The sequence below is a fragment of the Acomys russatus genome, chromosome 11 (assembly GCF_903995435.1).
Source record: "Acomys russatus chromosome 11, mAcoRus1.1, whole genome shotgun sequence".
Classification (NCBI taxonomy): Eukaryota; Metazoa; Chordata; class Mammalia; order Rodentia; family Muridae; genus Acomys; species Acomys russatus.
Genome location: NC_067147.1, coordinates 41,109,646 through 41,134,353, shown reverse-complemented (window position 1 = coordinate 41,134,353; position 24,708 = coordinate 41,109,646). Strand labels below are relative to the sequence as shown.

Here is a 24,708-nt window from a genome sequence, read left to right as displayed (position 1 = left end):
CCAAACTTGTGAGTCAGACAGCGGTGAGACGATCACACTCTCTGACAGGGACCCTAACAGGAAAATTCTTAAATGCCAGGCCATCCATTTAGCCATGAATCTAGACACCAGCTATCAACAGACGAGTTCTAAGTCTTCATGCTACTTAATTTAACCGGCTAAGGGGCTGCTCGGGTCCAAGTAATCCTTCCAACAGAGTAAAAGCTTGACGACCCTGACACCTAGTGGCCAGACAGGAACTGCAGCCGATTCAGCCTGAAAAGACGGGCCAACCACTGTGGCAGTGTGTCTAACTCCAGGACGCATAGAATTTAGCATGGTGAGGACTGGGCACGGACAGCATCAATTCCAAAAGCAATCTTATAGAGATTTGTCTCTGGGGCTATCTTGGGACTATCCAAGTGGGACAAAAGACATGCATTTGTTAAGAATATTTCCCTTTAACCTTGCACATTTAACAAGGTTTTACTCATCTTCAAAGATCAAAAAAAAAAACAAAGCCAGAGGTCGATTGCTATTATTGAAACATGGTGACACTTTTTCCTCACTTTGTGTGTTCGTCTACAGCCTTTTCTTGGTCTTTGGGGTTTTGTTTTGTTGTTGTTGTTGTTGTTTTGTTTTGTTTTGTTTTTTAATTCCCTTGGTTATACCCTGCCAAATACAAAAGCTATGTGGCCAAGCCACAATAGAGGTTTCTCTTTGTGCTGCTGCGACATCATTACCAAAGGTAGTTAGACCTTCACAAACCAGCAGGGATCGCCTTTGAAAGAAACAAAGGACTGTGCAGAAACCCCTAAAGTACCCATCCGAAAGCCAGGGCCACACTGAACACTGCAGGTAGCCAGATGAACACAGAGATCAGCAAAAGCCATTTCTGCCCCCGTCATTAGACAATAAGCCTCCCCGACCTGCTTGCACCTCGGACAAGTGGGACAGCAGGAAGCCTGAATTGTTCATCTTTTCCACCAAAGGAGAGAGGCGAGTCCTACCTGCTGGCGTTTGAAGGCTAAATAATCCAGGTTTTCGAGCTCCTTCCCAAGCTTCTGGTAGGTTTTCTGGAGGTCAGATTTGTTGGACACATTTTTGAGAGACTCAAATGTTCTTTGGAACTGAAAATGAAAAGAAAAGCAGATTACAATAGTGGCAAATTTTTCTCAAATTCCCAGCTAGCTAACAGAGTCAATAATATACTTCAGTTTTACCCATCATAATTCAGAGGAGACAAATGCTAGCTAATTGTTTCAATGGACTAATTCGGGATGATTATAAAGAGGTAGAAACTGTATGTGTACTGCCAATATTGTGCATGAATGAGAAGTCCAGTCAGTCCTCATTCTTAAAAAAAAAAGAAGAAGAAGAAGAAGAAGAGCATATGTCATTCAAAATAAAAGAATTTTCATGTTTTAGAATACCCAAAAAATGACATTTAATGTATAATTTTAAGTCTAACAAAGTACTATTATGAAGTTCTTAGGCTGGGGGAATGCTTCAGACAGTAAAGTGCTTGCTATGCAAGCTTGAGCACCTGAGTGTGAGTCCCCGGCATCCATGGAAAAGGCAAGTGTGGCTGTTCAAATCTGTAACCCAACACTGGGGAACCAAGCCCAATGGCCAGGCAGCCTAGCCAACTAGCAAGCTTCAACACCACTTTACTGAGCCAGCAAAGCCCCTAGCTACATTCTAAATGTTTCTCCTAATAGCCCAGGTAAGGGTAGCGCTCACCCCTTATTAAGAAAACTTCTCTTTACAGCAGATGGAGACCATCACAGAAAACCATGACTATTGTTTTTAAATTACATGTATTATCTATAGGCCCAGCTAGCAATTAATTAAGACACAGACACTTGTTATATTTTAAAATAGCCTTAGTTAACCTGGGGCAGGGCAGATATTGACCCTCTAAACTACCTCCCGTAGTGGGGCATGTATGTGATACCTGCCCCAATCCCGTATCATCTGTTTCTAATAACTTCTATCAGGTGACCTCCCATCCATAATCTCAAATACTTGTTAGTGTACTTCGTCTGGGCTGAATCTTTCATCCATGCTGCCCATGTGTTTCTCCTCCATCTAACCCATGGTGACATTCCTCTCCTCCTCCGGTCTCTCGCCTTCCTCCTCATGGTGGTCTTTTTTCTTCCCAGGATTTCTCTCTCTCTCTCTCTCTCTCTCTCTCTCTCTCTCTCTCTCTCTCTCAACCCCACCTATCTCCTCTGTCCTGCCTAAGGGGGGGATGGTTTTTTATTAATCAAAAGGTGGGTCACAGAGACAGCAAGCAGTAATTAGCATCACAATACATTAGACCATCCCCCAACACGCGACTGGGCTCTGATGCCCAGTCCCAGTTGATATCTACAGCTCGGCCCTGCACCTCAGACCCAGAGACCATTGCTGGACAAGTGGGTGGGGAACAGATCACAAGAGCCAGAGGAACAGTGTGCTGTAAGACTGTGACTCCTAGAAATGTCAGAGAAGCTGCACCCCGTAGACTGTCACCAACACAGCTTGCCTAAACATGAACTGAACAAGGATGACACCGACTCTGACAGACATGTTCATGTGAAGGCGGGAACACTCAGGAGGCCTCAGCCCTAAGCAAAGAACTACAGGCAACTAAGGGATGCTGAAAGCTGGAGAAAGAGTCATCCCCCAAGGAGAAGCACACCAATGTGTGTGTGTGTGTGTGTGTGTGTGTGTGTGTGTGTGTGTGTGTGTGTGTGTGTTAAATGAGTTTAAAATTTTGTAAATAAGGTGGAAAGTGCCTGAGGAAGACATCTAATGCTGACCACTGGCCTCTACATCCATGTGCAAAAAGCTGCATGCTGAGAGAGAGAGAGAGAGAGATGCTGAGAGAGAGAGAGAGAGAGAGAGAGAGAGAGGAGAGAGAGAGAGAGAGAGAGAGAGAGAGAGAGGATTTTCTGCTTGAGAAAAGGGAAGAGATTAGTGGGACTTGGAGGGGACAAATAGAGTCACAGTGGGGAGGTGATCACAAACTATATTATACATATGTATGAAACTGTCATGAAACCCATCATTAATATATTCAAACAGAAGCATTTTAACCAAGTTTTCACATGCCAATCATGGAAACAACAAATATATGAAAAGTAGGCTGCGTGCATATGTTCCTGCCATGGCATGAGACCTGGCCTGTGTCTGTAGAGGACCTGCAAAGAACCAGTCACCCAGCAAGATTCAGAGAGGAAGATTTTAGTGACTGGAGCATGTGTGGCGTGTTCCGCAAACATTTGTCCATTTCTGCTCTGTAAACCGATGAGTTACAAAATCATTCCTGCTGACTCTGACTCGGGATGCTCCTGTGCATTCTGTTTATCTCGTGCTGACAAACAGGGGACAGAGCGCAGTGGACCACAGAACACTTCCCACAACTAACAATGAAGTAAAGGGAGCTCGCAAGAAATTGGATCCTTGGTTTCTTTTAGTACATTAGGACATACTTTGGAGGTTAGTGACTGAAAATGTCAAGTGATGTAATTTTCACTTGCTCTCTTTTATGTCATTTGTTTCCCATATTCTCATCTTGAACCATTACATAGATTTATTTCTACAGATAGAGATTTCACCATTTAAGCACACCAGAATGCCACTGCAACTGTGATGCCGTAAGACAAGCTAATAAGATTTTATAGAATATGATTACATTCCCTGGGATGATTTGATCCTCGGTGTACCAAACTCTAAGGAATAAGTCATATTCGAATGGCATTCTACTGAGTTACGTCCCCCATTCCATGAGATAAACATGTTTATCTCAATCCAAGGTGAAGAGAAAACTGAAATGCTACCAAAGAAGAGCAAATTAAGTCCAACAAATACCACTTAATACTGACTCTCATCAAAGTGCTATGAATATAAAACATATTTTCTTTCCTGGATTAAAGACTACAGGGGCTATTCCACACAGAACTCTCAGACCTGAGAGTAGGTTTGTGACGAAGGCATCTCATATAGGACTGAGTGCTCCAGGGTCTCTCACTGTGGTGGTTTGGATATGAATGGCCCCCATAGTCTCGTGTGTTTGATTGCTTGGCCCGAAGAAGAGTGGCGCTAGCAGGAGTTGTGGCCTTGCTGGAAGAATTGTGTCGCTGTGGGGGCAGGCTCTGAGGTCTCTGAAGCTCAAGCCAGTTCTTTTCTTGATGTCTGCCAATCTGGATACAGAACTCTGAACTCCTTCTCCAGCACCATGTCTGCCTGCATGTTTTACACCATGATGATAATGAGACTAAACCACCAAAACTGTAAGCCAGCCCCAATTAAATATTTTCTTTTATAAAAAAAAAAAAAAAAAAAAAAAAAGATTACAGGGGAAAGTAGATGTGAAAGCCAGAAGTGGGAAGGGCATTAACGTTTACTGAGTGCGTGTTCAGCCCCCGGTATGTGATGCCTTCCAATGGAACTCTGGGTCAACAACAGGAGTTCCTATTCCATTCCCATTCTCAGGTGAGTCAACTGGGCCTCGGAAAGCTTGACTAAACAGGGGCTTTATTCCAACGCCTATGACCTTTCTTTAGAAAACCGGGTGTACCTGAGAGGCAAGAGTAGGGTACAGTGAACATCTTAAAGCTCACTGAGACTGAGAGGGTCACATAGAATAGAAGACATGAGAGAATTTGAGCTGCACCACAGAGAACATGAAATTTCAGAGTCCTGGGGGTGAACCAACTCTACTCAACCATTTGTCTGGTTTGTTTTTATTTATGTTTATTATTTACATACTATTTCTGTTTTATTTATTTCATAATATTTTCTATTTGTTTTCTGTGTGTGTGTTTGTGTACATGTCTATGTGTGAAATGACACACATGTAGAAGTCAGAGGACAACTCATGAGAGTTAGTTCTCTCTTTCAGCTCTGTGGGCCCCAGGGATAGAACTTAGCCTTGGCAGCAAGCACCTTTATCCACTGAGACGTCTCACCAGGCCCCTGCCCATCAGTTTAAATGTAGCCAGAATATTTTCATTTTCCCCCCTCTAGCAATGCAAAAACAAATTTCTTTTCAACATAGTTTTAATAACCTTTATATTAACTATCTATACAATCACGTGATCTTTTCTGTGCCATGGCCATTGGGGGGGGGGGGGTCCCTTCTCTGTATGTCTAAATCAAAATCACACCAGATCCAGGACTCTAAACAATGTGCCCTATGAATCAATTATTAAAGCTACTTACCAAAGGTTTCACTAAATTTTAAAATGTTCTTTATGCCCTACATGGTCTCTTCCCTAAACAACTACTCTTTCTAACTAAAGATGTGGTCATGTTCATTTTAATTATGTGACCCTCATGCAACTCCAGGGAACTTGAGAAGAAACACTTGTAAGACTTCAAAATAAGAAACACTCAGGTGTTTCTCAGCCATTTAGACCCCCTGTTCAGATCTAGCCAATGGACAACTCATTCTCCTCGGTTGTGGGGAGAGCAGGGACTGCCTCTGACATGAACTCTAGTGTCTCCAATTGATCACTTCCCTTGATTGGGAAGCCTGGGCACACAAAGGAAGGGGAGGTGGGCTATCTGGATGAGACCTGATAGGCTGTGGTCATATGGTGGGGGAGGAGGACCCCCCAAGCAGAGGTCTAGGGGACAGTAATAAGGTAGAAGAGGGAGGGAGTGTGGGAATGAGAAGATACAAGTGAGGGGATAACAATCGGGATGTAATCTGAATAAATTATAATAAATTAAGATGTGAAAAATAAATAAATAAATAAAACACACTCAGAGTAAAGTATTTGCATGTAATATATTCATGGCCAAAGAAAAAAGTAAGAAAATCCAGTAATGCCTTATCATCAAGAGAGAGCTTTAGCTGAAGGTCAGAGTTTGCATAATGTGGAGGTTTTAGGGTGAGTTTTCATTATCAGGACTCATCTCTTCCATTTATTGATACCAAAGTGCTCTGGGTCCCTTAAGGCTGCCATAATGACACTCTTTTAACTAGACTGTTCCTACCTACAAACAGTCGTCATTTGTGTGGTATAAAATGTACAACATGGTGTTGGCTGAATTTTGTTATGCATCCTGTACTCTCCTGAACTACCCACACATATACAATATTGCAATAAATTAAAAGCAATACTTGTACTTTGTAGATAAAAACTACAGCACAGGGAATAGATCTGAACCCGCTGAAGCCTGTATGTGTGCAAACAGACAGCATATTGACTTCGTATAAGGAATGTTTTTTCTTTTCTTGTGCTTGGCCATCAAGATGGACCTCTGAGGTTGTCTAAGTAGCAGCAGACTGTAGTTTCATTGTATTATTTCTCAAAATAAATGACTTTTTTCAGTTGGAGATAATTTGGAAAGGAAAAAAGAATTAAACTGAAAATATATTAATATTCCTGAAACTCACTCATTCAAATTTTTAAGGGGAAATTTAATATGAGCCAAGAATCCCAAAATAATTTGTTGATCTTTGAATTTACCATTTCTTGTTTTAGCTCATCATAAACCAAATTCAAACTCTTAAAAAACAAAAACCCAGCAAATCAACTGGAAATAAAAACAAATGTAGGTATTTTCTAAAACTGTGGAGATTGTATATTAAAGTGACCTCTAGCTGAGAAGCAAATCCAGCTTTGTCCTATGTGGCTAACTTCTCATGTATCAAAGGGCAAACAAGGTAAGAGCAAAACGATGGAGTCAACGTCCCTATGCCCGTACCCAGAGAAGAATCAGGCATTATGAATACATCCACAGTGTGTTCCTGCATCCCTTTGTCTCAGCCAAGAAACAGTACTAACAGTGCCCCATCAAACAAAGTAGCAGAGGCCACGATTGGTCATCTCCCATTGAGATAACCCAAGATTTGTTTTACGAGAAAAAACCAGCATGAAGTGGACCACAGGAAAATGTCCAGTTTGACTCAGCACTCCCTCTCCCCCAAAATAGACCTCTTCTCCTCATCCCTGACAGTGCATATTTAAATAAATCTAAGCCAGTGTTCCGTAGGAACTACATAGCAAATCAGCTTGTAAAAATTTATGTGTATTCACGGAGAAATTTGAGAAGGAGGGTGAGAAAAAATCATCAGCTGAAGCCACAAGAAAAAAAAGGGGGCGGGGGGCAGGTCCTGATACCTCCCATCCTGGCTGCCTGCTGTCCTAGGATTAGTTCATCCAAATAACCAGGGCTGCAGCGGCCTACAGCTGTGCCCGTGAGAAGATACAAGGAAGCACTACACAAGCAAGGACACTTAATAGCTACCCTATTTGTTGTTGTTGTTGTTTCTTTCTTTCTTTCTTTCTTTCTTTCTTTCTTTCTTTCTTTCTTTCTTTCTTTCTTGTACAAAATTCTAGGTACTACCCCCCTACCCAGATCTAGCCAATGGACAGGACATTCTTCACAGTTGAGTGGAAACCAGGGACTGACTTTCACACGAACTCTGGTGCCCCATATTTGACCACGTCCCCTGGATGGGGAGGCCTGGTGGCACTCAGAAGAAGAATAGCAGGCTACCAAGAAGAGACATAATACCCTATGAGCATATACAGGGGGAGGAGGCCCCCCTCAGTCACAGTCATAGGGGAAGGGAGTAAGGGGAAAATAGGAGGGAGGGAGGAATGGGAGAATACAAGGGATGGGAAAATAACTTAGATGTAATATGAATAAATTAATAAAATATATTTTTTAAAATTACTAGGTACTACCTGTAGGAAAAAGCAAAACTAGATTCATTCAGTACATGAAGCACAGACTTGTATAAAGTTTGATTTGTCTTGGAAGAAAGGGGGGAGGCTCAAAAGCTTTCAGGAAGTAGTAAAGATAAAATGGGAGAAGAGAGCAAAAGCAAGCCTTTGTCTACCATACCCCAAATAAGGTCAAGAAGGAAAAAAAACAAAAAACAAAAACAAAGATAGTTCGCCTTTTCAGAAAGAAGTGGTTGTACTCAGAAGTATATTTTAAGTGAATTCCCTCTACTTACAAAGAAATACATAGTAGTTGTATGCATCTGTGTTAATGTTGATTGTAACACTCTTCTTGGGAAGGACACAGATCGTAGTGAGGAAAAAACTTTGAAGAGTAAATTAAGGGGCTGGAGAGATGCCCAGAACTCATACCAGGCAGTCATGTCTACCTTTAGCTCTAGTTCCAGGGGATCCAGTACTCTCTTCTGGCTGCTGTGGGCACTTCACTTCAGGGCACATAGCCCCTCACATATGAAGACACAGCCCTACACACAATTAAAAGTGAAATAAAATCTCTTCAAAAAGAAATTTAAGGAAGGAGGGAGCGAGGGAGGGAGGGGATCCAGAGAGGGAAGGAATTCATCTAAGTCTCTGAAGCTAGACCCAGTACTACACACAGGAGGTTGAGGCAAAAACACCAAGAATTGAAGACCACCCTCAGCCACACTGCATATGACTCCATCCTATGTGTTACAAGCCCTAGACACACTACCACAAAACTCTGAAACCTGATATACCCTTTGAGCAAAGTAGAATTAAAAATCAGTATATTAAAAAATATTACCCTTCCTGTATATCAATAATAAAAAACTTGATGAGAAAAAAATTCAGTAACTATATATATATATATATATATATATATATAATATATATATATATATATATATACACACACACACACATACATACACACACACACACACATACACACCTGGGAAAAATCCTAGCCCAGGAGGTACAATACATCTATAACAAAAACCTTGAGACACTGCAGAAAGAAATTGAAGATACTAAAAGATGAAAAGTCATGAAGTCTTGCATGCTACTAGTGGTAATATAAACTTGTCTAGCCACTGTGGAAATCAGTACAAAGTGTCCTCAAAAACAAAAACAAAAAACAAATAACTAAAACCAGAACTACCAAGTGACCTAGCTATGCCAGTCCTGGGTATACACCCACAAGAACATAAGTCAGCAAGCAACACCAGCACACCTGTGTTTATCGCAGCACTACTCACAATGGCCAAGTCGTGGAATCATCCTAGACAATAATCAACAGATAAACAGATAGAGAAAATATGGAGGAGTTTGAAGTGTAGCTCAGTGGTCCACCACTTGCTTAGCATGTATGAGGGTCTAGATTCAATTCTAAAGGTGAATAATGCATAATATATTGGTTTTTATTATATTTTATAAAATTGTGTGATATAACATATAGCCAGCCATAAGGAAAAATGAGATGTTGTTTTGAGGACAACCATCACACCATCACTAACAACTCGCACATGGTAAACTACATACATACACACACGCATGCATACTACATGTAGATAGATAGATAGATGTTAGAAAGATAGATAGATGTATGAACATCAAAATGAAACACTATTGGGGAAGGGCATTCAAGACAGGGTTTCTCTGTGTAGCCTTGGCTGTGCTGGAACTCTGAATTTTTTCCCCTTTACATCTCAATCATAGTCTCCTCCCTCCTCTCTACCCGGTCCAGTCACATCAGAACTGAGTGTGTCCTATTCTCCTGTGGCTTGGGAAGGCAGCCTTACCAGAGGTTAGAGTCCATGTCAGAGACATCCCATACTCCCCTCAATAGAGGACCCACATGAAGCCTGAGCTGCCCACCAGCTACATCATTGTAGGGGGCCTAGGTCCAGTCTATTCATGTTCCTTTGTTGGTGCTTCAGTCTCCATAAGCCTCTCTGGGCCCTGGTTAGTTGGCTCTGTTGATCTTCTTACAGAGCTCTGGTCACCTCCAGGTCCTTCTATCCTTCCCTCTACTTTTCCATAAGTCTCCCTAAGTTTGCCCAATGTTTGGTGATCAGTTGCAAGATGGAACCTCTCAGAGGACAACTATGCTAAGCTTTTGACTGTGAGCATAGCAGAATATTGTTAATAGTGTCAGGGGTTGGCTCTCTCCCATGGGGTGGGTCTCAGGTTAGGTCAGGCATTGGTTAGACATTCCCTCAATCTCTACTTTATCTGTATCCCTGCATATAATGTAAATATTTTGGGTCAAAGTTTTTGTGGGCAGGTTGGTGCTCCCCTCCCTCCACTAGGAGTCCTGTTTGTTAGAGGGTGTCCTTTTCCATCTCCATGACTCCTGCTACTAGAAGTCTCAGCTAGAGTCACCCCTATATCGTCCCAGAAGCCTACCCTGTCTTAGGTCTCCAGCTTGTCACAGAGTTGACCCTCCCATAGTTTCTCTTCTCTGTAGACCCTTTGTCCTCCCACTCCAGCTCTCCCCAGGTCTGATCTCCACCCTTATTTCTCTGTGACCCCTCTCCTACCTTGTTCCCTCTCTTCAACCACTTCCATTGTCTGTTTCCCCTTCTCAGTGAGGTTTAAGCATCCTCCCTTGGGTCTTCCTTGTTACTTACCTGCTTTGGGTCTGAGGCTTGTAGTGTGGTTATCTTGTACTCTATGACTAAACCCACTTACAAGTGAGTACATACCATGTGTGTCTTTCTGGGTCTAAGTAACCTCACTCCAGATGAACTTTTCTAGTTCCATCCATTTGCCTGCAAATTTCATGATTTCCTTGTTTTTAATGGCTGAGTACTATTTCATTGTGTAAACATACCAGAGTTCCTTTATCCATTCCTTGGCTGAGGGTCATAAGGCTGCTATGAACATAGTTGATCAAGTGTCCTTGTTGTATGGTGGAGCATCTTTTGGGTATATGCCCAGGAGTGGTATAGCTGGGTCTTGAGGTAGAGCTATTCACAGTTTTTTCAGAAAGCACCAGATTGAAATGCTATTTTATATCATGAATATATACTTATTCTTAAAATGTATTGTCATATTAAAAGACATTATACTAAATTAATCATCATCTCAAAACTACTTGAAACCTTGAAAACTGAATGAATGACAACTTATATACAAACCCTAGCATGACGTCATAGGAAAGGTATCATGGTGAACACACATAGCCTTCCTGTCTCTTTGGAGAGAATGCCATATCCCTCTCCATGGCTGAAGTATCACTGTCATTTGGGCTCTAACAAGGAACCAATAAGGCTGAGAGATTATAGTTAGAGTTTAAAATGCTTCCTGCTGGGGACTCATGATGCTGTGTAGACACTTCCAGGAGCTGCTTATATCTAAAGTTGTTTTAACTCTTAGTGTGCCAAGCTCCCAAGGGTGCTTTTTGCTTCCTGTTGCCTTGAACAAGATAATTAACTCACTAAGTATGGCTACTATAGTGCCACGATGAGACTGAGATAAGGTACACCACAAAACTTGGGAAGTTGGACCTGTGCTTACTAGTGTAAAATGCAGTGCTTTTCTTTTCTTGCATCTACAATATCCCTGCTTCTGCTGACTGACAAAATGTGCATGATTTACCTAGCACCGTGTGTAACTCTTAGGGCCACTCAATTAAAATGGCAGAGGAGGCCATGTTCTTTACACACCTTTACTTTCCAGTTGATCTAAAAGTAGCATTTTGTTTGTTTGTTTGTTTGTTTGTAGCCCAGGCTAGACTCAAACTTGCTATGCTGCCAGGCTTAATTTTGAATTCCTGATCCTGCCTCTATAGGCCAAGTTCTAGTTATGTCCCAACACATCTAGATAAACGTGGCCATTTATCTTATAAAACCCTTTGTTGATTCTGCCTCAAAAATCTAAATTCTAGCATACAAGACATACCGGACCATCGGAGCTATGAGTCACCTGAGGAGCTTTCAGACTTATTCCTTATTAATGCATGTCTATATTAACACTTGAGAGACCTGGCCTCAAAATGTTCTGGGATTTGTCGATTGTGCAACAGATAATTAATCAAGTAATAAAAACAAAATAACAAGTTGCTTCTTTTTTTTACAGTTAAAAAAGCAGAATAAAAAACATCAGGACTAAGAAGATGGACAAGTGGGCAAGAGAAGCTGCTATGAATACAAGAGGACCTAAGTTTGAGCTCCAATACCCATGTAAAAATCTTGGCATGGCTGTGCTTGCTTAAACCCCAGCACTGGAGAGCATAGACAGGTGGCAGGCATCCCAAGAGCTCTAGGCTAGCCCAAACAGTGAACTTCCCATGCACTGAAAGACTCGGGCTCAAGAAAATATGGCAGAGAGCAAGAGATAAAGATATGTGACATCCTCGTGTTACTTTATGTGACCTACTAGGGTATATGACTTCCCACGCTTGCAGGTGCATGCACTACACACGACATATGCGCATACACACACACACGCACACGCATGTACACACCCACACATGCACACACACACATGTACACACACATACACATGCACCCACACACGCGCATGCATGTGCACACACACACATGCACACACACACACATGCACACACACACAGACACAAAGATGAATGGGAAAGTAAAAAGGAAGGGCCAGCGGGATGATAAAATAGTAAATACAAGTAGCCTTTATGGAAATACAGATGTACCTACAGACAGAAGTATCAGGTCCTATGTAAAGCAGGGAAATCAGGAGAGATTCTAAGAAGTTCTTTGTAGCCTTTGCCTCTGGACTATTTATTACAATGTCAAACAAAACAATGAGATGAAGAAAGACTTTCGTTTTATACTGAACTATGTCAAATTGATTTGCCTGGAAAATAAAGCAAGGAGGTTCTCTATTTGGGTTTTCTCCTAGATAAACATATATTTTTACTTGTATTAAATCCATTTGTACATTTTCATAATAGATGGCTGCATACATCACAGACTAACTGTAAACATTCACTACTTATCCTTGATTGAGTTACCAAATAACAGAGGAGACAAAGCCCCAACTAAACATCTTCTTCCACCAAGTGAAATCTCCAGTGCCAGGAATGGGTTACATATAATTGAGTTGTTGGCCAAAAGGACTTTAGGGCACAACCCCCCACCCCAAAATAAAAAATAAAAAAATAAGGCTATTTCCAAGGCTATTGGCTTTTCTCCACAAATTAATGGTAAGCTTAAGGCAACACACACACACAATTGAACACAGAAGTTGAGCTGGTGCCTAACTAGAGCCTTCACCCTACTGACTAATGTTAATGGTGCTGGAAGGTACTCTGCACACCACCAAAGGAGAAAGGTAAACACCAACCCAGCTATAAAACCTGCAATCTACAATGGTTACCTGCCCACATGATACTTACGAAGACAAAACAAGTAGACTGGGCAATTCAACATCAAGGACTGTGTCAGCTACTGTTTCCTCGAGAAACTACATACATTTCAATTTTAAAAAGGGCAAGCCAAACGGATTGATCCTAAAAAGACTTGTCAAAAACAGATACAGCTAGATTTTCCAGCACTTGGCCATTATCTTATTTTTCTAAGGGTACCCAAAAGATTTGTTCCCCTAAACAACAAAAAGTACTTTTGAGAGAACAACACCCTCATTCCCAATAAGTGGAGTGGCTGTTTTCGGTGGGTTATCAATATTCATTTTTACACAGGGGGGGTTAGTTATAAGTTAATAAAAGTTTCATTTATGGATTTCTTTCTTCTATCCTTTCTCTCTTATCTTTCTATTCTATCTAGCATTAGAAATATAAGGGAAGATATAAGGTGGAGGAGGAGGACGAAGATGATGAAGAAAAAGATGATTCAAAAGAAGAAGTTATGGAGATCACACCAGCCAAAGGAGAGAAAGCTCCTACAAAAGCTGTTCCTGTAAAAGCTAAGAGTGTGGCTGGAGAGAGATGACTTGGGATTGTTTTGGCTGTTCATCAACACTTCAAGAGACGATCCTAGAGAGAACTGCTCCAGGGAAAGCTTCAAGGCTTTGGACTCCAGCTGAGGCTTCAAGTTCTGGTTGCTCCAAGTTCCAGAAACTACTTTGGTGGGATTGCTGGTTTGCTGAGGTTCTGCTGACTGTGCCAGGAGAATCCTTCCTCAGAACTAATATCCTTAAGGTTTCATTATTGTGTTCTTTAATCTCCTTTTCCTATTGTTTGGGTTAGTCAGGTTGTAAGGGAGGTAGGCTCTTTTAATAAGTTCATAATAAAAAATATCTGTTTAAAAAATTGAGCCTACATGATGCACTGGTACAACAGGGACACAACATTGTGGAATTAACCAACCACTTTTTGACTGGATTTAAGGCCCATTTCATGAGATAGAATCCAGACCTGGCACTGCTCACATGACCCAGAACCTGAGATTAGATAGGCCATGGACCTAGGAGAAAACCAAGCATTTTTGTTCCGCTAAAGGAATGTGGCAATAAGATGACACTACAAACCTCCTTCTGTACTCATAGATCAGTGTCTTGCTCAGCATCATCAGAGAAGCTTCCTCGTGCAGTAGATGGGAACAGATACAGAGATCCACAGTCAGACATTATTCAGAGAAAGAGAGACTTTGGAGCACTCAGCCCTAAATAGGTGTCATCATCAAACCCGTCCCTCCCCTCCAGGCTCAAGGAACTCTGGAGAAAAGGAGGCAGAAAGATTGTGAGGAGTCAGAAGGGATGGAGGACACACTAACACCTACAGGGCTGACACACTTATGAATTCACAGACACTGTGGCAGCTAGATGGGGTCCCAGTGCTGAGAAGGGGAAGGGATCATCAGCTCCCAACCCTAACCCAGAAACTGGCTCCAATTGGTAACCGCATACAAGAGGAAAACTGGGTTTCTTCAAGGGAGTCTCACCTGGGTATAAAAGCACTCTTAATGGCAGACTACTGCCCGGCAACAGATGGCCAACACGAAATGAGCTCCTAGTGCTCATTTTGGCGCATATTGCTTTGCTTAGGCATTTTTACCTCACCAGTGTTTTGCGTGTATGTGACAGTTTCTAATTGTGTGGTTTTATGTGGGTGTGGGTGTGTATTTCTTGTACTTTTTCTCTGTTGCTTTTTGTTGTTTTGTACTGTTTTTAATTCTTGGCTTTCTTTGGTTTGGGTTTTTTTTTTTTTTTTTTTTTGTTTTTTGTTTTTTTTTTTTAAGAAGGCATGGAGTTGAATGGGTAGAGAGATGAGGAGGATCTGGGAGGAAGTAGAGGCACTGTAATTAAAATGCATTTTATGAAAGATATTATTCTGACTAAAAATTTAAAAAGGAAAAAACTGACATTGTGAGGATATGGCTCTAACAAAACAGTTTGCACTGCAGATGCACAGCCAGGGGTTTGACCACCTAGCACCACAGAAAGAAAATAGTAGTGCCTACTTATGAATGAATGTCAAACTCCAAACATGTTAAACTTCAAGTTAAGATTTCGCTTTCTCCGATTATTTACACACACACACACACACACACACACACACACACACACACACATATATATATATATATATATTGATGGTATTCTCTACATAGCTCTGCGCTGTTACTTGTTTAAATTAACAGGGGGGTGGGGGCTCTGGAGAAGTGCCTTAGTGGGTACAGCATTTGCCCTGCAAGTGTGAGGGCTGGAGCTCATACCTTCAGCAGCACATAAAAAAATCCAAGGAGGCCCTGCCCTGAGGACTTGGGAGTGGGTGAGCCATTCCTGCCCTGAGGACTTGGGAGTGGGTGAGCCATCCCTGCCCTGAGGACTTGGGAGAGGGCCCTGATCCAGGGCTCTGAGTGAACCTCACCCCAATATCTGCCCCATGTATAACACATGAAGGGCCCAGATCTGCAAATTCAAAGATTAAGAATCTCCTTGACACACAACAATGGGATATCTGACAGCAGTCTCAGTGGGGATCTGGTAATGACAGTGTAGGCCTCCAACCAGACCCATGACTCCTATCAATAAACATTTAAAAGTAAACATATATAGGCAAAAGGCTATACTGCATGATACACTACAGCTTCTGTGACAAGATTTTGTTTGTTTGTTTATTTTGTTTTACTGAGGGGAGGAGAGGGCTTTTGGTGCATGACGTGTAAATCATAGACATTCAGTAAAAGTAAAAAAAAAAAAAAAAAAAAAAAATCCAAGGGAGTCTGGGTCTTGCCTGTAATCTCAACACTCAGGAATTGGGGACAGGTGGTCTCCAGAGAAGCTGGCTGGTCAGGAGAGCCAAACCATAAACCCTGGGCTGAGGTGAGCAGTTCTCAATCTGTGGGTTGTGACCCCTTTGGCAAGCCTCTATCTCCAAAAACTATTTACATTACAATTCACAACAGTAGCAAAATTGAGATTATAAGGTAGCAACAAAAATAAATTTATGGTTGGGATCACCACAACATGAGGAACTGTACTAAATGACAGGTCCCAGCATTAGGAAGGTTGAGAGCCACTGGCTTCATTCAGTAAATAAAGTAGAAAACAATCAAAGAAGACACCAGATGCTGTCCTCCACGCTCACTCACACACACAAAATAACTTAAACATTTTGGTTCAGGGCATACTAATTGCAATGTTCAGAGGTCAAGACTTCCCTCCTTGGCATTTCCTCGTCTGTAAGCCACGTGATGTTCTTAGTTTCAAGTGGCTTTAGGACTAGTAAGTTTTGGCTTCCTTCTTGGAGGTAGACACCAATCTTCATGACTCTATCTGGTCAGCTTCTGACAAAGGTGAGGCGGGAAGCACCAGGATGAGTGCTTGCTTCGGAGTTGGAATTAAAAACGAAAACAATGCCAAGGCAAATCAAGGCATCGTCTACTTACAGAGGACACGTGCTGCAAGAGACACATGACATCAATCATGTCCGCAAGGATAAGGAGTCGTGTAACTGCTGCCAGCAATGCACGGGCGGCTTGAACCACAGCCTCCCTCTTCGGGAGGTAACAGGGGTCATCTGTAAATCTCTCAGCTGATACCTTCAGCGCTTTGCCTGAAAAACACAACCCCAAAGAAGTTATTGTTTAAGTTTCAATTGCATCTACTTCAGCATTAACCATCCAACCTAACCCCAAGAACATTCCATGAATAACCATAACATAAGACACTCAAATGATACTTAGAGCAATGCATATTAATAAACAACAAGGCTTTGAATCAGCATTTGTTTCTGATGAACATTCTGGAGCTCAAAGAAGTACGATGCCCTCTTCCCATGGGGGCAATTATTCTCAAGTGACGAGCAACATCAAGCAGAAACTCTGTCTGCTTCTGCAGTTGCTCCATCTCCATTGCTATGAAATAGTTCACAACTAAGCTTGCAGTCAGTCTTAAAAGTCCATGTTTATAAAAGTAAAGAAATTCCTTTCTAACTCAGTAGAGAGTAGAAGCATCCTCAGTAAAGAATAGAGGCATCCATTAACACCATGTTCTCAACCTGCCTAACACCGCCACCCTTTAAGACAGTTCCTCATGTTGCGGTGACCCCCCCCCAACCATAAAGTTATGTTTATGCTACTTCATAGCTGTAATTTTACTGTTGTCATGAATAATAATATAAATATCTGATATGCAGAATATCTGACATGTGACCCTCAGGCTACACAGAATATGATAGCCTGGAATATGATAGTCTCTCTCTGATAATAGTTTGACATAGGCAGATTTACTCTATACAATGTATTGAATAATGTATACCCTGAAGTTCAGTCACAAAAATATCACAAGTACATAATATCAGAGAAACATTATCTCTACTATTTTAAGGTCTTTTCATCTAAAATATATTTTATTGTAAAAGTAGTGTGTGCTCATTTCTTTTAAAGCTATACCGATATAGAAATCTAAACAGAAAGGTGGGCTTCTCCGTTCCCATCTCCAGGAACCAAATTCATAGAGAATGACTACATCTACTGTCCAAGTTTCATAATATAAACTTATTTCATCACTAAAGTAATGCATGTCTATTTTTTTATTACACAGCAGGGCTGGTGAGATGGCTCAGTAGGGAACGGTGTTTACCACCAAAGCTGTCAACCTGAGTTCAAGCCCCAGGATCCACATAGTACAAGGAGAAAACTGACTCCCCAAAGCTGTCCTCTGACCTCGACACACATGCCCTGGCATATACACGCACTAAATAAATAAGTTAATTAATTAACTAATTAATCAATACAATAAATCTCTTAAAATAATAATAATTCCACATACTAAAGAATATAAAGTAAAAATGGTTAGCTCTCCATACTAATCCTTAAAAATACCAACTATTCAGTTCTTATTTATCTGTATAGAAATCTCTCCTTGAATTTCTGTTTAATGTGTATGTACACATAAATGTTTATGTATAAATGTACCTGCATGTTTTATATATGTATTGTGAAAATAATCATACAATATATATTTAATATATATACAGAAATTTCATGTCATTCAAAAACATAATCATTGAACAAATTATAAATGGGAAATATAAAGAGTCTTGAACTGTTTATCAAGGACTATTGTCCTATAGAAACTTTCTACAGTTTGTTATTTGTGTTTATCAGTTGCTTTCTGTAGACAAGAGACAGATGATCAGGCATTACAGCAAGAAAGAGTGGAGACTCTGGAACCAGCCTGGCTCTGTGTGTCTACTCTCATGCCTTGGGTGGTTCACTTAACTTTCTCTAGCCTTGCTTTTCTTGGAGGTAAATAGAATAATAAAAATAGCAAAGCCAAGTGGTGATGGAGCACACCTTTAATCCCAGCACTTGGGAGGCAGGCAGATTTCTGTCAGTTCAAGGCCAGCCTGGTCTCCAGAGTGAGTTCCAGGACATCCAAGGCTACACAGAGAAACCTTGTCTTTAAAAAAAAAGAAAAAAGGCAGATATTTGTCCCTAACAAAATCTTTTGTTGTTTATTTTTTCAGAAATTAATAAGATAATCTTAAATTTCATGTAGAAATTTTCAAAAGATTAACAATAGCCAAAACTACCTTGAAAAAAAAGAAAGGATTAACATTGTTATTTCAAAACTTATTAGAAAACCTTTAAAAAAAAATTGACATTCCCAAAAGCAATCCTTAGCATTCATGGTCACTTTCATGTGAACTCTGGTGCCCCATATTTGACCACGTCCCCTTGATGGGGATGCCTGTTGGCACTCAGAGGAAGGATAGCAGGCTACCAAGAAGAGACTTGATACCCTATGAGCATATACAGGGGGAGAAGTTCCCCCTCAGTCACAGACATAGAGGAGGGGAGTAGGGGGAAAGCGGGAGGGAGGGAGGAATTGGAGGATACAAGGAGGATGCACTAACAATTGAGATGTAATATGAATAAATTAATAACATATTTTTTAAAAACTGGTTTTCAACAAATGTTCCAAGAAAAGTCAAAAAGAGTGTTCGTTTTTTTATTCTTGTTTTATTTTGTAATATTCCTTTAATAAATGCTTTGGGACAACTAGATAGTCATATGAAAGAAAAGATCATGGCTCTCTGCCTCACGTCACATAAAATGCCAACTCAGAGTGGGTCACAGAGCCACATGCGTGGGCTTAAACTATAAAATTTAGGAGGAGTAAAACTTCATGATCTCAGGTTCAGTGATAATGTTTTATATGTGGCACCAAAAGTACATGCAATACAATGACAAATTAGACTACCAAAACTTAACATTTCTGTGGTGGCTTAAATAGGTATGGCCCCCATAAATTTCTGTGTTTGAATGCTTGGCCCATAGGGAGTAGCACTAGGTGTGGCCTTGTTAGAGTAGTGTGGTCTAGTTGAAGAAAGTATGTCACTGTGGGGGTGGACTTTCAGGTCTCCTATGCTCAAGGTACGCCCAGTGTGGCACACAGTCTCCTGCTGCCTGTGGATCAAGATGTAGAACTCTCAGCTCCTCCTCCAGCACTATGTCTGCCTGCACGCTGTCATGTTTCCTGCCGTGACAATAGGGGACTAAACCTCTGAAACCGCAAGCCAGCCCCAGTTAATGTTTTCCTTTATAAGAGTTGCTGTGGTCATGGTATCTCTTCACAGAAAAAACAATCCTACCTAAGACAATTTCTGAACTTTACTTTTTTTTTCTGAAACAAACACAAATATTTGTTTATTTATGAGCTACCCTTTTACATCAATTCCATTAAAACCTAAACCAGTTTACTGTGCTCATGTTAGGTGGCTTACAGTATTTTAGTTAATGTAGGAGTCACAGGATTATACACTTTTATAAATGTAATGCAAATACTGATGACACAGGCATTCACAGTTATAGACTGACTACTGTTCATTTCACAGCAACACCCAGTAGAAATCATTTTATGAGAAAAAGCAATCCACATGGTCTCATTTACAGATACCCAACATTTCAGTTGGTCAGTGAATTCTATATAGTTTTTTACAACAAATAAAAAGATAAAGAATTAGACTTAATAAAACCCGAATGCACAAACTAAGCTCTTCAAACTTTCTGTATAAACTTCAGAAGTATGGTTAGGGTGGAAACTTAGGCAACAGAAATCTATTAAGTTCAGTACTTATAAGTCTAACTAGACAAATGTCTAGGTTCGGAATTTTATTTATTTATTTATTTTTAGTGTACTTTAGAGAAATATCCTTACATATTAGGCTCTCTAACAGAAGTTTATAGTTTTTAAAAATGAGCTGAAGCCAGAATTAAGAATCTGTACCTTTTTTTTTTTAGGTGTCTCTGGATAACCTTGACTGTCCTGGAACTCAATCTGTAGACCAGGCTGGCCTAGAACTCACAGAAATCCACTTGCCTGTGCCTCCCAAGTGCTTCAAGGCATGTACCACCATTGCCTGGCTCTGAACTTTATTTTTAAGATGTATATTTAATTGTGTGTGTGTGTGTGTGTGTGTGTGTGTGTGTGTGTGTGTGTGTGTCCCAGAATCCACATGGTGATGCACAACTGTCTCTAGAGGATCTGACACACTCTTCTGCCTCATTCTTATGACCTCCAAGGGAATCAGCGCACACACGGTACACATACATGTGTACACATACAGGTATACACATAACTCATATACATAAAATAAAAATAAATAAATCTTTAATTTAAAAGAGAAAATGAAAAGACAGCCTGTAGAAGGAAGGAAGATGCTTTCCAATCGCACATCAGAGAGACCACATTCCTTCCATCAGAGGGTGAGGTAGTGCTAATGCAGTGCTATTTGCTAAGGGGCTGAAGGGATAAGAAATGAAGTCTAGGTAGAAACAGCAACAATTATGATGATCTCTGTAGATATCTGCATTGTTTTATGCTGCTGAGGAAACAGCAGTTCACCAAGGGCAAGCAGTGAGGTTTTTGCCTGAGGTCAAACAAGCAATGAGCTGACAGAATATGATTCCAGCTCAAAAAGGTTGAACTCCAAGGACCACACTCCCATCATTACAATGTGTCCTTTCTAAATATGGTATCCAATTGATAGACCCAATAATCAAATATGTCAACATTTCATTTTCCATCCTGCAATTCTGACAGTGCATGGTTGTAAACAAAGGCAAGTTTGCCAAGAATCTGACATACATATCAAGACGGCTAACAAGGCTTCCAAGACTCTCCTCTCAGGTGATACATTGGTAGGAAAATAAATTCAATGACCTTGACTTTTCAAACAATCTGTAGGAAAACTTCCAGGTGATTTTCAAGCTTCCAATAACCAGCTTCCTGTAGATGTTATTCAATAAATATTATAATTGAGTTAAATGAAAAAAATCTATAATCTAGTTTAAAGCTTATCCACCCTAGCAAATTTTAAAAGTAAAGGCCTAGAAATTCACATTTTAATGCACCTGAGACAAAAGAAAATCAGCCAAGATAAACTTTTGACACCACCACAGCTCTGTTTCACCAGAAGCTCTATTTCTGCCATCACCTGGCACTCAATACCTATGATGTAAGGGCTCGCACTGAAGAACCTCCAGCAGAATTATCCTAAGAAAATGCAACTGCCACTAGATGGCAAGAAGAGGCTCTCTACCACTGTCGCTTACTGTAGCCTTCTTAGTCTCCTGGGGCCACACTCTCAATGGCCAGTGAGTCTAGAAGATGATGTTTGGGTTTGTTATCAACTTTACAATCTCTGCGGCATAGTGTCTTCTGAATATGCACACTAGAACATAGTTGAAATTGGTCAGGTGATTCAATGCATACCACCCTGTCAGACTTGCATAGCTTCAAACACTTAAATTGTATGATATTTGGCACCTCTCTCTCTCTCTCTCTCTCTCTCTCTCTCTCTCTCTCTCTCTCTCTCTCTCTCTCTCTCTCTCTCTCTCTCTCTCTCTCTCTCTCTCTCCCTCTTTCTCCTCCGCCACTCTTAAAATTAGGACATCAAGATCTATTCTGTGTCCTCATGAAGACTCTTATAGAGTTCCCACTGATAAATGTCAAGGTGCTTTTGAAATGGTGTGGAGCTGTATGAATGCAAGGTGGCTCTCTGTCCTAATTATTCACAGCTTGTCATTCACTGAAGAGCTTTTGATGTAACAATCATGAAAGAGAAGCGAAGGGAAGTGCTAACCCACTAAAAAGTGCCTCTTCTCGTTATATTTGACATGGCCATTTGGAACAGTTAAGTAACTTCCCAGATACTTGAGCTGATTCATCTATTTACCTGTATCAAACAGCTCTCTAGATTAAGAACAGCCATTAGGACCAGCAAGATGGCTCAGGGGGTAAAGGCACTTGTTTCCAAGCTTGACAACTTTAGTTCAATTCCAAAGACTCACAGAGTGGAAGGAGACAATCAACTCTCACAAGTTGTCCTCTGGTTTCCACATGTGGATCCACAGACACACACACACACACACACACACACACACACACACACACACACGTGTGTAATTTTTATTTTTTAAAATTTTTTATTCTTATTTATGTGTATGTGTGTATGCCTACTTATATATGTGTGCACTGGGTGAGTACAGGTGCCCATGAAGTCAGAAGGAGGTATCCAACTCCCTGGAATTAGAGTCACAAGCAGGTGTGAGCGAATATGGGTTCTGGGAGGCAAACTGGGTCTTCTTTGAGAACAACGAGTTCTCTTAACCACTGAGCCATCTTTCCAGCTCCAATGTAACTACCAAACAAAATAAACATTAATCTAGAAATATAAAGGATGAAATTGTTCACTTTTCACAGACACCTTCCCAGAAGTTCTATGCCTTTCAACAATTAAGCATTCCCTGACAACCTATAGTTATAATAATCCTCAACTGTGTAAAATCTTAGCAATTGTCCCTGATCCTTAGCTTATCTAATGCAATCTTTTCTCTTTTTTAGGGTAGTTTCAACTTTTAATAAGTGAGTACCAAGTTTTGTTTAACCTATCCTCTGACGTGGGTAAACTATTTGTAATATCCCTTAGACTGCAGACTCCATCTTTGTCATGGTCATCCCATCCAGTGGGCAGGCCTCTCAGGGTAATACACTAAGCACTCTTATGAAACCACATATTACCACAGACATCACTCAGTTGAAAATATAAAACAAGACACAAATAACCATTACAAGACTTAAAAGGGAGCCAAGAGATGGAAATCTGATGGATCGGTGTTGAGAGGGGAAAGCTAGAGCCTGGAATATGACCTAAGGAGTCTGTCTTCAGTAATGTAGCGAGGCTCTGTCCAGGAACTGCCAGGAAGATGTAAGACAGCACCATGTAATAGATCTGAAAGCCAGGATGGCTGATTGAACTCCTGTGTGTGAAACACTGTGCTTCCTATTCCTGGCGAAGCTCATTACTTACCTCAAGTCATAAAATGGGGGCTCTTTTCCCATCATAATTAAGCGATTATCTGAGGAGAAATTAAGGTGCTGCTGAAGGCCAAAGTAAAGTTCTTCATGTCCCGAGAGCATCAGTGTTGTCTTAATGTAAGAAAGAGGGAGAATGTCAAGAAGAGAAAGATATTAAATAAGGGACATGGTATGCCTGATCCACAGCAATACCTATGTACCATGTGTGTGCAGTGCCCACAGAGACCCGAAGGGGGCCCCCAGATCCCCTGCAACTGGAGTTACAGATGGTTGTGAGCTGCCATGTGGATCATGGGAATTCAATCAGAGTTCTCTGAAAGAGCAGCCAGTGCCCTAAACTACTGAGTCCTAAAGGTAACATGATTTAAGAATTGGAAGAGAAAATGCATTTGACCTTAATCATGGAATCTTTTTGCCTTGATAAGCACAAGGTTGTACCACTGAACTCTTAGAACTGAAGACTAGTATATTAAATGTCCAGATAAAGGAAAGTCAAAGAAAAAAGGGAGGGAAGAAATGGTGGAGGCAAAAAAGGAAAGAGAAACGTGGCATTAAAATTTCTTATCTATGACTTTCTATCTTTCATAATGTCATACGCCTTCTTTGTCCTTTTTGCTCTTAATGTTTCTGCCTGACTTTTGGGAGTCCTGAGGTATTTATTCCAGGGAATCTAAATGCACTCTAGTACATTAAGTAGGAAGGGTGAGCCCATTCTGTCTCACAGCCGATCCCCGGAGTGTGAGGAGACAGAAGCTCTAGAATGCTGTTTCCTTCACTCACCTCAAGCCTGATCGGTTCCCTTCCCAGGAAAGACTCACAGTTAATTTTCTGTTCAAACTGAACATATACAAAGTGGGGGAAAGAGAAAAGAATTTTATCTCTGGCTCTGAATATTGTATCTTTCCTTGAATCTGAGTAAATTGACTGTATGCCAATTTACCACTCCTGTATATCCCCAACTCCCAAGCTGGAAAGTACTGTAGCTCTGAACAATAAAATTCCCCTTGGGATATGTAATATATAAAGCTCTCTCCAAAGAAATCAAAACTATTGGTAGTTGTCTACCATGTAGGTAATTCAGAAACAAGCATCAAAACAGATAAACAAAATGATGCTGTTTCCGTTAATGCCTCACAAAGGCAGACCCCCAAGTAATACTAGAATGCAGGAAATCAATAGAACCTGGTAACACTCCTATCCATTGAGATCTTGTTAACTGTATTGTTGTCCTCAGCTAAATTCAATATAGCAC

The 24,708-nt window shown here is 40.8% G+C and overlaps 1 protein-coding gene across 1 annotated transcript in view; it reads right to left on the bottom strand.

The window, feature by feature from the left end:
• The window catches only part of Ctnna3 (catenin alpha 3), a 1,456,883-nt gene that overhangs the window by 1,347,920 nt on the left and 84,255 nt on the right, over positions 1–24,708 (bottom strand). The window contains exons 4-5 of the mRNA XM_051153175.1: positions 16,517–16,683; positions 990–1,109 (exon numbers count right to left, since the gene is read on the bottom strand). Coding sequence (XP_051009132.1) covers positions 990–1,109; positions 16,517–16,683 — 287 coding nt within the window. The remainder of the gene's footprint in view (positions 1–989; positions 1,110–16,516; positions 16,684–24,708) is intronic.